This window comes from Plenodomus lingam, assembly GCF_022343315.1.
Source record: "Plenodomus lingam strain CAN1 chromosome Unknown contig_26, whole genome shotgun sequence".
NCBI classification, from domain to species: Eukaryota; Fungi; Ascomycota; class Dothideomycetes; order Pleosporales; family Leptosphaeriaceae; genus Plenodomus; species Plenodomus lingam.
Genome location: NW_027093941.1, coordinates 2,113,311 through 2,127,329, shown reverse-complemented (window position 1 = coordinate 2,127,329; position 14,019 = coordinate 2,113,311). Strand labels below are relative to the sequence as shown.

The following is a 14,019-nucleotide window of genomic DNA, read 5'->3' as shown; positions in this document are numbered from 1 at the left end:
ACATATTCCCATTGTCCGTCTGCCTCTACATAAGCTGAATGGATGCTGTGTCGCTCAATTCCTATTCCTCAGCTCCATTTAGCCAGAAATGACTGGGTGATCGGCAAAGCATTGCAGGCGTCTAAGACAAGGCTCGGGCGCATATGCAAGTTAGTCGATAGGCGCAAGCTTTCTCTGTTTTAAGCAGATCTCAACGCGAACGAATAACGGGCAACATATGTAAGCCATCACGCGTAGAACTCCTGCGATTCGCCAGTGGACCCAGAGTAGGGCGGGCAGTGGTACTAGAGGTTGCGGCCACCACGGCCGATGCACTGATCATCAAGAATCCAAAGATATTGATGCAGGCAGTGTGGAGAAACTACCTTCGACATTTCTTCACGACCTTGTATTGACAGAGCGCACGACAGACCTGTGAGTACAACACTCTATCAGCTTTTCTGTTAGTTCCTGTCAGTAAAATTCGTCCAAACCAATCATGATAAGATGAGGTATCTCCGCTTCACATCTTGATCCAGGTCATTTGATTCATATCCGGCACCCCACTTGCGTGCGTGATTGACTGAGGCTCCGCGTGGCGTTATTGATTGAGTCGGCAAGTAGGAGAGGACACACGGACGGCCCGAACACATTAACTTACGGGTAAACATAGAAGAGATCTGGTCACGGTTCTCCGCCACTTCGACCTTTGCGGAGCTGTGAGGCCGCTTATGGCTTATCGGCCGCTCATGCTTTTGGTTCATGATTCCGAAACAAGGGAGTCGATTTCAGAATAAGCAAATTTTAGGTGTAGGACTCTGTAAAATATCAGCCAAAGTGAAAACGGCAGAAAAACCATAGTAATCACTGTTTCATCCTGGTGACGATCACCTTTACACATACCTATTCGCGTTTAACTGCAGCTGGTTTTATGACACCTGCAACGTTTGGTTCCATTTCCGTACTGTACCAAATATTTGAGCTTGAAAAACAGTTCCCCTTCATCTTCCTGAGAAAGAAAGATTAAGAAGTACAAGAAAGCGATGTAGTTATGGGTAGAAGAATATAATTGCCTCTTTGACTTAGTATAGGCCCACATGACAAGATCCTAACTTCTGGTAAAAAAAACAGCGCCAGGACAGTGAACGACCCACATTATCGGTCGAGAAAATCTTGTCCTGAAATAAACACCTTCATCACCAATGCGTCGAATTGAAAGCTCCGCCGTTGAGTTGTATTTCCTCTGAACCTTTTTTTAATCACCCGATTGACATGGTCTCTATGCATGTCTCCCTCCTTATCTGACATTCGAAGCAGCAATAAAGGATTTTTGGATCCTTCAGGGTATTATGTTGGTGGTCATTTTGAACCGTACTCCCTGGTTCCTTGTCCTTGGATGCCGAAGCATTTGTAGAAGGGTAGGTTTTGTTTACTTCATGTGCTGATTCTTCCTGGTCTTTCTCTCGTAGACAACTTCATGCGTGTTCTGCCCCAAGTTGCTGTTAAGCAGGACCTCATGAGGTTTTGCACTAGATGGATCCGACCGACAATGAAAGAGCTCAAGACTGATGGAACAATGGCTAGGCGGTGATGCTAAGCGTTTCTCATTGATCGAGCTTTGTGCTCGGCTGTACAAGCTCTTGTATCCCCGCTTCTTGTAATAATCTCTTCTTCACGAGATTGTTGGACTGCTTTGTCACCCACTTGATGCTATTCGTTGCCGATGGCCGATAGCAATCGATGATGGTGGGATGGGATGGCGTTAGAAGAGAGCCATGTAAATTTATGATAGTGGATTTCCCGCACAATTGTTTAGTTAATATATCTTCTAAGACTTGGCCAGGATGAGTGTCGGTGAATACTCGTTGCGGTTGATTTGCAATCATAAATGACTGCAGAAAGCAATTGAGATCCAGAATTTCTGTATTTTGCATCTTTCGTTTCGATTCAAGTACTTCCTTATTCATCCGATGCGCTTCAACGTGAAGGAAGCTTATCCTCCCAATACACGGCAGCGTGCATCGATAATGGTTGGCAGACCTGGATGTTGGGAGCTCGCACGTTTACAGGAACTCCAATGGCTTCCTTACGATCCAGTCGCTGTGTCTGATCTTGTATGAGGATCTCGAAAGCCTCCTGCCATGACCCCAGTCCCGCAAGGACATGATCAAGGTTGCGTTCGATACTTGAAGACACAGCAGCAAGGTACGGGTCAGTCCCCATACTCGTGGCATCTTTATCTGATGGTAAAGGGAACTCCGAGGTATTCAACCGATACGGCACATGACTTTTGCGCATGAGAGGCTCTGGTCTGGATATTTCAGGAGCTCCAGCAGCGCTTTTTAGTGTCTCAAAATCGACCCACTCCTCAAGAGTCGGAATAGGTAAGCCATACTGATAGAAGTCGGTTTCCTGATCCATAAAACTCCACTCTCTTGCCGAAAGTTCTTGTTCTGCCTGCATATAACCGGAATCGTGTACCCCAAAGTCTTTCTGCAATGCCTCATACTTGTCAAACGCATCGTGCAAGTCGGTGGGAAAAGCAATTTGTTGAGTAGCTAAATATTCTCGAAGACGTTTTAGAAGAGCAGCTCCCGCATCGCCAACATCTATGCGACTCAGCTGAGCCTTTCGAGCCAACATTTTTACCCTTCTGCGATATATAAGAAGCTCTTGTCTGGCAGAAGCTAGCTCTTTCTGAGAATCTGATGCAACTTGCAACTTTTCACGAAGTTGGGGCACGAGTTCATTGATTGGTGTCCGCCTTCTCAGGGGCAGTGCGAGTTTGTCGTCCATCTCCATCGAGCAAAGATGTGGCAAGCGTCTCACATGTCGCATTTAGGTAACTGCAAAACTACTGAGAATACGTAATTGGAGAAATAGTCTGAAAGCATTTGGTAAATGCCACTGGTTTGGATGGCTATGCCAACCTATGGGTAGGAGACTTTGAAGACAAAGTTTGCACTCTGATAAGAGTCCGCGGGGACCAGCGCAGGGCCTGGGCGGCAAGCCTTTGTTTTGCCCTGGTAGCCTGCTGGCCCATGAATAAGATTAGTAGCACAGAATATGTCAGCTTTCTGCAGATCGAGATGGCATCAGTAAGACGGCCTGCAGCTGACGCACTACCGTATCATGATGCATTTGAACCATTTGCTCGGACCTTTTACTGTGCGGATTGCAGCCCGAAACCAATGGATCGCCTTGTGGTGGCATGTCATATGACCATGGGTTTAGCGTCGGGCGACTTGGGCTTTACTCCGAGTGGTTAGAATATCCCTGTAGGTTCAAGTCCACGTCACAGCGGCAAATTTTTATAGTTATATAAGTGGTAGCATGTTATATAACTATAGGTTTAGTGTTAGGCGACTTAGGCTTTACTCTAAGTGGTTAGAATATCCCTATAGGTTCAAGTCTATATTATAGCAGCAAATTTTTATAGTTATATAAACTAGCCTATAGTTAAGTATAAATTAGGATAATTTAAGCAAGTAAACGCAGTTTTTATTACTATCTTTTTTAAATATATTCTAAACCTATTCTTAATAATATATAGGCGTTCCTAAATACTATACTAGAGTTTAGTATAGCAGTACTAGACAACGTATCTAAACTAGATAGTAATATTAGAGATGAATTTAGGCAACTGTATAAAGTGCTAGAGGAGGATAGTAGTAGTAGCGTTAAGGAAGTAAGTGAAAGTAAATGGAACGAGTTTAGAACAGGTTAGTAACACGTTACAGGGGCACAATTAACCTGTTAAGAACACGTTCTAAACACGTTTTAATCTGCTTACGTAGGATGCAAGGGATGCGTTAGTAACAGGCATAGTGGCGGCGGCTTGTGGTGTTACTAGTACAGAATATGTTTAGAATAGGTTTAGAACGCGTTGCAAAATCTTACAGCATAATATTTAGTTAACCTCGCTTAGCTAGCTAGTGGAGCTTGGCACAGCCTAACCCTATGCCAAATACAAGTTCACGCAGCGCTAATTCTATAGTTATATGAACTGCGCCCTTGTTATATAAACTAGCCTATAGTTAAGTATAAATTAGGGTAATTTAAGCAAGTAAACGCAGTTTTTGTTACTATCTTTTTTAAACGTGTTCTAAACCTGTTCTTAATAATATACAGGCGTTCCTAAATGCTATACTAGAGTTTAGTACAGCAGTACTAGACAACGTATCTAAACTAGATAGTAATATTAGAGATGAATTTGGGTTATAGGGCTAACTACAGGCTATGCCCTAATATTATCTAGGACGCGGCTAAGGGCAAGGTACTATTAATAGTGCTTCTGTAACCTGGTAAGAACACGTTCTAAACATGTTTTAATCTGCTTACGTAGGATATAAGGGATGCGTTAGTAATAGGCATAGTAGTAGTAGCTTGTGGTGTTACTAGTACAGAATGTATTTAGAACAGGTTTAGAACGTGTTGCAAAATCTTACAGCATAATGTTTGGTTAACCTCGCTTAGCTAGCTAGTAGAGCTTGGCACAGCCTAACCCTATGCTAAATACAAGTTTACGCAGCGCTAATTCCATGGTTATATAAACTGCGCCCTCTGGTTAGAATATCCCTGTAGGTTTAAGTCCACGTTATAGTGGCAAATTTTCATGGTTATATAAACTAGCCTATAGTTAAGTATAAATTAGGGTAATTTAAGCAAGTAAACGCAGTTTTTATTACTATCTTTTTTAAACGTGTTCTAAACCTATTCTTAATAATATATAGGCGTTCCTAAATACTATACTAGAGTTTAGTATAGTAGTACTAGACAATGTATCTAAACTAGATAGTAATATTAGAGATAAATTTAGGCAACTGTATAAAGTGCTAGAGGAGGATAGTAGTAGTAGTATTAAGGAAGTAAGTAAAAGTAAATAGAACAAGTTTAGAATAGGTTAGTAACACGTTATAGGGGCACAATGTATACCTTACTTATAGTAATAGTTAAGGACTACTACTTACACTAGTAATTATTAAGCATACAGCTATTCTCCTAGCATACCCTTAATTACATAGCTAAGGGTATAGGTATATAATACTAGTTTAGCAATATAAAGATAGCTCTTACCTAATAAGAGAAGAGGTGCTTATATAGGCTACACAGGTAATATATTAAGAACACGTTCTTAAATTGTTCTAATTCTAGCAGGTATAATACTCCCGCTAGTCTGTCTATCTTAATAGGCCTACAACTTTACTATTCTTTAATAGCTAGCTAGCAAGCTAGTATAAATACTAATACTCTAGGGTAAAAGCGTGTAAGTATCTTAAGAACACGTTATAAACGTGTTCTTATTATATTGTTAATAACACATTATATAATTAGATCTAAACCTTAAAAAGTACAGTATCTAAGAAAATTCTATAAAGAGAACTATAAACAAGAAGCTATTATTATAGCCTTATTAAGCGCTTCTCTTTAAGGATTTATAAGGACTACTAGGTGTCTTATTATCCTATAATAAGGACTGTAGTAAATTAGGTAGGGAGCAAAACTTAAACATGTTTAAAACGTGTTAATAACAAGTTAGTAAATTGTAGAATAGGCTTAACTATACATTAGCTATTAGAACTATAGCCTAATATCTACTACTAGGAAAAAATATTATTTTAGTTAGGTACTACTAGAGGTAGACTCCACATATCTGCAAGGTCTTCTAACTAGGGAGATATTAAATCTTTCTAGTAGTCCTACTTTATATTCTATAGTTAAGCCATAGTTAAGCTAGATAAAGAAGTGTGGTAGGCATATTGCAACCTATTCCTAACACGTTCCTAACATGTTCTAGGCATTAATTATCTATAAGGGCAAGGATCTCTATTTAAAATCCTATATAAAGTTACCTTCTAAGTAATTATACTAATAGATATAGTAGTAATACCTTTTTTTACTATTATTTCTTTTAGTATACATATATATATACCTCCTCCTCCCTTAATACTATCTAATAGTAATATTAAGGAAGTAGTAAAGGTGTTATAGCCTATACTTACTCTATAGCTTATATAATATAAGTTATTTATAACCTATTATAAACGTGTTCCTAACTTATTATAGCCTAGTTCCTAAACTTAACCTAGCTCTAAACCTATCTCTAACTTAAAGGTTTCTATTCTATTAAAGAAATATATATTAGCTTTATAAATAAAGATAAAATCTTGCGTATTATAAAGTGTAAAAAGCTTCTATAGTTCCTATTTAAGAGTAGCCTTAGAGGAGTATACTATAAGTAGAGGATAAAGTATTAGGATCCTAAAACTATACGTGGTGTAAGAGAACAGGTTTAGAACACATTAGTAACACGTTACTATAGGCGTATATATAGTAAATCTTTATATTAAGCTTAGGTAACTTAATTATTTGCCTTTTTAAAGAGCAGGTATTAATTCTATTAGATTAAGATATATTCTAGATAGATATGTTATATAAGAGGTTGTATAGGGCATAGGCAGAGATTCTAATAGTAATCTTCTACCTACAGGAAAAGAAGCGTACGCATTAAGAACAGGTTTATAACATGTTTCTAACACGTTATAGTTATTACACTTAGCTAAATTATTATAGATAAGGATATAACTAAGATATATTAAGTTGCTATTACTAACTTCTTTTAGAAGTGTAAAGCACTTATAAAAAGACAAGTGTTATAGAGGTATATTTACTTATAGGGATTCTATAGGACTACTATTAACATGTGTAACAAGTAGATAATAGGCAAGTTTTATAGCGCACTATAACCTATTTGTAACGTATTTCTAACTTGTTTCTAGGACTTAGGCGCTATCTCTAGTTAATTAATCCCTACAAGCGTAACTAGCGCTAGCAACTTTAATCTTGTATAAGATTTTATTAAGTATATCTATAAAGAAGTATTTATAAAGCATATAAAAGAGAGCTAGATAATACTACCTCTTTATATCTAAGTGAATTACTATAGGTATTAATAGCAGAGGAATACTTTTAGCTTGCTAACCTCCTCTTACGTAGGTAAATATATTCTAAACCTATTCTAAACATATTCCTAACTTGTTCTTATATAATTAGAACACAAACCCTCTAAAGATACCTAAAACTAGGCAATCTATAAGAAAAACCTAGTAATTACTGCTAGGATTATGCAATACTATAGTAAAATATTAAAAAAGGTATAGGAAAAACTAGAATCTTATTTAAATATAGCTAAGCAAGCAGGCTAGAAAGGATATAAAACTAGTAAGTATATAAGTATTCTTAAGGCTACTTAGAAGTAAGTTTATAACCTATTCTTAACCTATTAGAATTATATAAGTAATATTATATAGTGCACACTAGATAGATCTATAGGATATAAAAGAGTTTAAAGCCTAGAGCAAGTTTAGAATACGCTATAACTATAGAACTCCTAATAGGCTTAAGTAAAGGTACCTTAAAAAGCTTTAGAGGGGAGAAAGTAAGTCTTACGCTAGCGTTATACATATTTACTAATTAAAATATATTTAGAATATATTTAGAACACGTCCTATAATAATAATAATACTCTAGATAATAATAAAGCAAGTCTTGCTATATCTAACTTAACTAGATATATCTTAGCCCTAATAAGAAATAAAAGAGTATGCTTAAAAGCCTAAAGCTAGAGGGCAAGTAGTAGAGTAGTATTAGAAAGAAGTTTACTAGCCCCTTTTCTATCTTCTCTACTACTAGGCTCTTCTCCTCTACTAATAGTAACCTAAAGGTATGCTTTGTAAAACACGTTTATAACACGTTCCTAACTTATTATTAGTCTATAACTATAAACTTTATAATAAAAGGCTCTTCTTAGTAATTAGGCTCTAAAGGAGAGAAAAGAAAAGCTAGAGGTAGATAAGGAAGAACTTATATAGAAAAGGCACTATTTAAATTATAAAAGGTATAGTTTAAACTTAAGAAAGAGATAGCTACTTTTTATATAAGGTAGGGTTAGTCTATAAATATAGTAACTAGTTCCTAACTAGTTCTTAATATATTCTAGTCTATTATATAAGCATATATAAGTAGATAAATATATATTCTTTCTTCTTCTCTTTCTTCTTCTTTCTTCTTACACTCTACAAGAACTTTTTATATTTAAGAGTTTAATACTATTTTACTATCTATCTTTCCTAATATTATTAGATATAACTAGTTAATATAGTCTATAAAGATCTTTTAAAGTTAGTATATAATAGAATATGTTAGGAACACGTTGTAAACTTATTCTAATACTAAGTAGGATTTATACTAGTAATATATTAAGCTTAAGTTACTTCTATCTAATACTAGGGTATTCTCTCCTATAATATCCTACCTAAATAATAGGTGTATAGTATTTCCTAGCAAGCTTTTCTACTAGGCTATTTAGGCTAGATTAGGGGTATAGGAACTTTGTGGAGTATATATATATATAAGTTAGAACACGTTTATAATATATTAATAACTATTTTAGCGTTGCTTCTCTAATAGAGGCAATCTTATCTACTACCTTAAGAGGTATTATTCTAAGGTTTAAATAGCCCTAGTAAACTATAGCAGAATTATAATATAAGGCATTATAGAAGCAAGGATCTTCTATAGGAGCTTAATAGTAAATACTTAAGAACGTGTTCTAAATATATTAATAATATATTCTCTGCTAGTAGAGTAGACTATACTAAGTGCCTCCTCTAAGGTTTAAGAACCCTCTAAGATAGCTAGTCTATAATAAGAAGTAGTAGCTAGAGTAGAGGCTAAAGAGGAAGCAGAGAGTAAAGAAGAGGAGCAAATAGTTGCTCCCCTTTACACTGTAAATAATATTTAGCAAAAGTAGTAAAAAGGAGATATAAGTCTAGTCTCTTAAAACATGTTTAGAATATATTAATAATATATTATAGCTAGACACCTACAAATACTAGATTCTTCTTTAATCTAAGGGACTACTAGAGCTTTATAATACCTATAAAAGTAAAAAGAAAAAGTTATATACTATTAAAGGACCCTATAAAAGTAAATAGTACTTTACTTTTAGTAGATAGAAAAAAAAAGAGAAGAGTAGAGAGTTTATTTTAGTAATTACTACTACCCCTTTAGGTTATATACTATTATATATTATTTATTAGAACCTATTCTTAACACGTTCTTAATATATTCCTACTTATTGCTATTATTATCTCCCTCCCCCTCTCTAGTATCTTCTCTATCTTCCCTATCCTCCCTAGGCTCTACAAAAGCATACTATAAGTAGAACTAGGCAGTATTCTAGCAGGAATTAGCAAGGTCTACACTAGTATTAAAGTAATAGTCTTAAAATATATTAGGAATAGGTTAATAACATGTTATAAATAACTTACTATAGCTAGGATAATTATAAGCGTAGATAGTATAAGGAACCTAATAACCTTAAATCCTTAGTAGGGTAGATATAGTAATAAAGTTAAGCTATAATAAGTTAGTAACGTGTTTTTAATAGGTTCTTAGAGGCTATACCTTATTACTATTATAGCTAGTGCAAGTCTTCTTCTAAATTATATTTAGGAGGGTATTAGTATTTATAGGGGAGCCTATAGTAGCTACTAGCTAGGCTTAGAGAACTTCTATAAAATAAGTTAGTAATAAGTTTTAAATATATTCTAAATAACTTATAGTAAGGAGTATTCTAGTAATTATATATAACCTTTATATAGAAGTCTATATATATTAGTATAATAAGTTAAGAATAGGTTAATAATATATTTACTCTTTACCTTATAGACCTCCCTTATAGAGGGCTAGCTAGTCTTCTTAACCCTACTAACCTTATAGTAGGCTATATTAAGCCTATAATCTTTTTTAGCATAGGTATATAGAGTGCCCCTAGTACCTAGAATAGCCTAAGAATATTAGAACCTATTTAGAATATATTTAGAACCTATTCTTACTCTATATAAGGTGCCCTTGTTATTAATCTTAGTATAGTAATAGCGCTCTCTACTCTTTATCTTAACTGCCCTATTAGGGCTAACTATAGGCTATACCCTAATATTATCTAGGATATAGCTAAGGGCAAGGTACTATTAATAGTGCTTCTATAACCTATTAAGAACACGTTCTAAACACGTTTTAATCTGCTTATATAGGATATAAGGGATGCGTTAGTAATAGGTATAGTAGTAGCAGCTTATAGTGTTACTAGTATAGAATATATTTAGAATAGGTTTAGAACACGTTGCAAAATCTTATAGTATAATATTTAGTTAACCTTGCTTAGCTAGCTAGTAGAGCTTGGCATAGCCTAACCCTATGCCAAATACGAGTTCACGCAGCGCTAATTCTATGGTCATATGAACTGCGCCCTCGATCGCCTTCTTCTGTCGCAGCATTAGCGTCCAGTATGCTCAGTTTGAAATATCCAACTTAATTGGCTGTTGGCCGGGCACGACCCCAAGCCTTTGGTACGACATATCATGCCTTACCAGATTCGGTACCTACAAAAACTATGTAATGTTGTGATCCGTGTCAAACACGGCATCCCTCCAGTATACCTACACCGATCAAACCAGAACCAATTTTACATGCAAATGTAAAGGCATTTTACGATTATGGAATATACGACTGGCCCATAAACCTCACTCGTTACAGTATGCCTCGAACGTGTTCGAATGAGATATGTCTTTGGAGCGGAGCCGCATCTGGGCAGCATCTGGGAACCACATATAAACTAACTGAAAATGCTCAAGGGGTAATCATGAGCCTTTGGTCCTATGGCATCGTGAATCATGGCAAGTCGGTGGACTTGGAGCCAGAACTCACAGGACTATTACGAGGTAACGTATGACAATTACAGTGAATTATGAGTATATAAAGAGCAATATAACCAACCATGACTTTCGGCCGACTGATTCACAGACCGGCCTACCTATCACTGGTATTTGCAAAATCAGGTCAGAGGCCAACAGCTGGAATCTAGCACGCACGATGTTCGCCTCCGAATTGACTCAGGTACGAAACGGATAATTACGACCAACATAGTAAGGATGCCAGAGTCAGGTACGTCTATATTAAACTCACGTTTACTTTATCGCTTATTCTAACATATGCAGTGTCAGAAGGAGCACCGGTTCGAGGACTGAAGGACTTTATTGCTGGAAGGCCGAACACTGATTAGGTCGACCGACTGGACTCAAGTAAACAGCAGACAAGGAACTCAGACCAAAATTTACACATTATTGGATTTTGCAATATAGTTGAGTACGAGGAGGATTGAGGTGATTCAGACGCCACGTAGAGGCATATGAACTACCGGGGCTCCAGGCTACGGACTGATTAACGTGATCCACCACCGAGCGCCCACCCCCACCGAGCGCCCACCAACACCAAAATCACCAAATTTTTAACACTAAATTTCTTAATAACTATAGCACCTATTAATAACGCGCTTGCAGTAATTAAATCCTTAACTCTTAGAGAAGATTTTATATACTTAGAAATAGTAGAAAAGTATAGTTACTTATAGTTAACCTTATCTAGACGCTACTAGAAAATTTAGCAGGTATATACTACTACTCTACTAAATAGTTAAATACTTAATACTATATAAGAAAGTAAGCTTATAAAGTATATTAAAGAGCTTTATAAGTAAGGATTACCCCTTATATAGACTATTATTTAAAATTTTATAACTAAAATAATAGGGAATCTAGTAGGTAAAAATTAGGTATAGTACTTTATTAACTACTATAATATTAATCTTATCTCCTATTAGGCTACTAGGCTTAATTATAACTACTTTAAAGCTAATTCTACCTTTAAGTATAGCTTATACTTTAAGCTTTTATACTAAAAAATAGAGTAATATAATATTAAGAGTTAGTATATCTATAATATAAATAAGAAGGGTTTTCTTATTAGAGTACTATTAAAAACTAAATATATATTTAATAAGAGCGCCTATAAGTAGAGAAAGATTAAAGCTATACTCTAGGATAGTAATAGGGAGTAGATTACTACTATAGCTTATATATACGCTAATAGTACTACTCTTACCTCTACCCTTATTTATTAGTCCTAATCTAGAGCTCTATAGGATACCTAGTTATAAGATTTTAACCTATTATAATACTAAGCTTTCTTTACAGGATTACTAAGTAGGTAGATAAGCTATACCCTAGGGGTATCCTAGCTTAAGGAGGTGTTTAATTGCAAGACAAAAGCTAAAGCTTATACTTTATACTAGCTCCTTATCCTTAATAGCTATAGATCTTATATAATAATAGAGTTTATTAAGTACTATAATAAATATAAGATCTTACTTATAATATATCCCCCTTATAGCACTTATACCCTTTAGCTACTTAATATTATAGTATTTGCTCCCTTTATAGCTTTATATAAAGCTTAACTATCTAGTTTTCTAGATAGCTCCTAAGGGCTTATAAATATTACTAAGAGGGATTTCTACTAGTTATTTAATACTATATAGAGTAATACCTTTAAGGAAAAGCTAATATTAATAGCTTTTAAAGTAATAGGTATCTTACTACTTAACTATAACGACTTAGGTAGGTAGGGCATCCAAAAGGTATCCTATACGACTCAAAGGCATATAGGAGTGCGCGTCTGTATAGAAAAGTGTTGCAGGAGGGATATCAACTAGATCACGGAGCATCTTGATCCCAATCAATCCCGATCAATACCCCTGTATGACCCACTATCTAATCAACTGCCAGCTTACTGCCAAGTGCCTAACAAAAAGCAGGAGCTCTAGTAAGGAAGGTTTACCAATTATTCACCTTCTAGTAAGGGTAGCTAAAGCTCTATATATATAAGTACGATTGTAGTAGATACAATCTAATAATCTATCTCCTAAATTATTCCTAACCTTAGTAATCCAAATTTCTATAGTTATAAGCCTAGTTCGCGCTTTACCTTATTAAAGATTGTCCTATCTATTTAAGCGTATTGTTTAACTTAGACACTAAGCTAGCAAGCTTTACTCTTTATACTATTTCTTAAGCAGAAGCTTACTTATTACTCTTCTACTATAAGCGACTAAATCCTAAAGGGGGATATCCTACTTACTAGATTAACTAACTAGCCTACCTAGTATATTTAATTTAGATACCATGCCCTAACTAAAGGGATCTAGGCAGAGGTAGACCCTAAGGCTCTAGATGCTAAAAACCACTTTAAAAATAAACCTATTAAGCCTAATATGCTAACAGATATTGCGCTATCTAATATAATAAGCAAGCAGTATAAGCTCTAAATAGCTTAGTACTAAGCCTACTTATTAGATTAGGTATTAAAGTTATTAGCAATCTAGAACCTCTTTACATAGGTTAATAATATAGTAGATTAAGGGATCCTTACCCTAGCCTATATAGAGCTTGTTAATTAAGGAAGAGTAACCCTCTAAGCACTTATCTAAGTGCTCTGTAATAACCTAGCGCTAACTAACTTAAGCGCTGTAACACTAGCGAGATTGTAGTATAAAGCTTATCTTGCTAAGGCAAGAATAAGTAGCTAAGACGCTAATTACTAGCAGAAGGAGTGGATAATCCTATATACGCAAGCTAAGGTATATAACGTTCCTAATATTAAAGGATAGCTTGTAGTATAGGATTATCTTAAAGCTCTATCTACTAGGATCTTACTAGATTAGGGTTAAACCATGTTTTAAAGGATTATTAAAAAGTTAGTAATAGGAGAGCTAACTTACAACCTCCTATAGGTTACCAAGATCTATTTATTACTGCTCTAAGAGAACAATATAAGATTAAGCTCTAAGGGTCCTAGAGTGTTTGTAATAATAGGAGCTCTACCTTCTAACTAACCTAAGAAGGAGTCTTTATATCTATGTAGTAGATCTTACCTATAGAAACCTCCTAAATACAAAAACGTTATTAAAGCTTGGATTAATACAGGTAACAAGCTTACTACTACTTAACGATCAGAGATTAAGAAAAAGATTAATAGGAATCTAAAATTTAAAGAGTTAAGAAAAACTCTAATTAAGTCCTATCCTATTAATCAAGATTATGGTAGTAAGGCAAAAGAAAACGCGATTACCTATCTAGGCAG

The 14,019-nt window shown here is 35.2% G+C and overlaps 3 protein-coding genes across 3 annotated transcripts; 1 reads left to right on the top strand and 2 right to left on the bottom strand.

The window, feature by feature from the left end:
- Positions 1-284: 284 nt before the first annotated feature.
- IAQ61_007009 (uncharacterized protein) lies at positions 285-731 on the bottom strand (the record flags this gene model as incomplete). Its single annotated transcript, XM_003845849.2, has 2 exons — positions 285-385; positions 641-731. Coding segments are annotated over 2 exons (192 nt in total), but the record flags the coding sequence as incomplete, so codon positions are not given.
- Positions 732-1,956: 1,225 nt separating this feature from the next.
- On the bottom strand, positions 1,957-2,781 carry IAQ61_007008 (uncharacterized protein; the record flags this gene model as incomplete). The annotated part of the gene is made up of 1 exon (XM_003845848.2): positions 1,957-2,781. One exon carries the CDS (start codon positions 2,779-2,781, stop codon positions 1,957-1,959), a length of 825 nt encoding a protein of 274 aa, XP_003845896.2.
- Positions 2,782-10,684: 7,903 nt separating this feature from the next.
- On the top strand, positions 10,685-11,104 carry IAQ61_007007 (uncharacterized protein; the record flags this gene model as incomplete). The annotated part of the gene is made up of 3 exons (XM_003845847.1): positions 10,685-10,763; positions 10,846-10,986; positions 11,040-11,104. The coding sequence occupies 3 exons, from the start codon at positions 10,685-10,687 to the stop codon at positions 11,102-11,104; spliced, it is 285 nt and encodes a 94-aa protein (XP_003845895.1).
- Between the last annotated feature and the right edge of the window lie 2,915 nt (positions 11,105-14,019).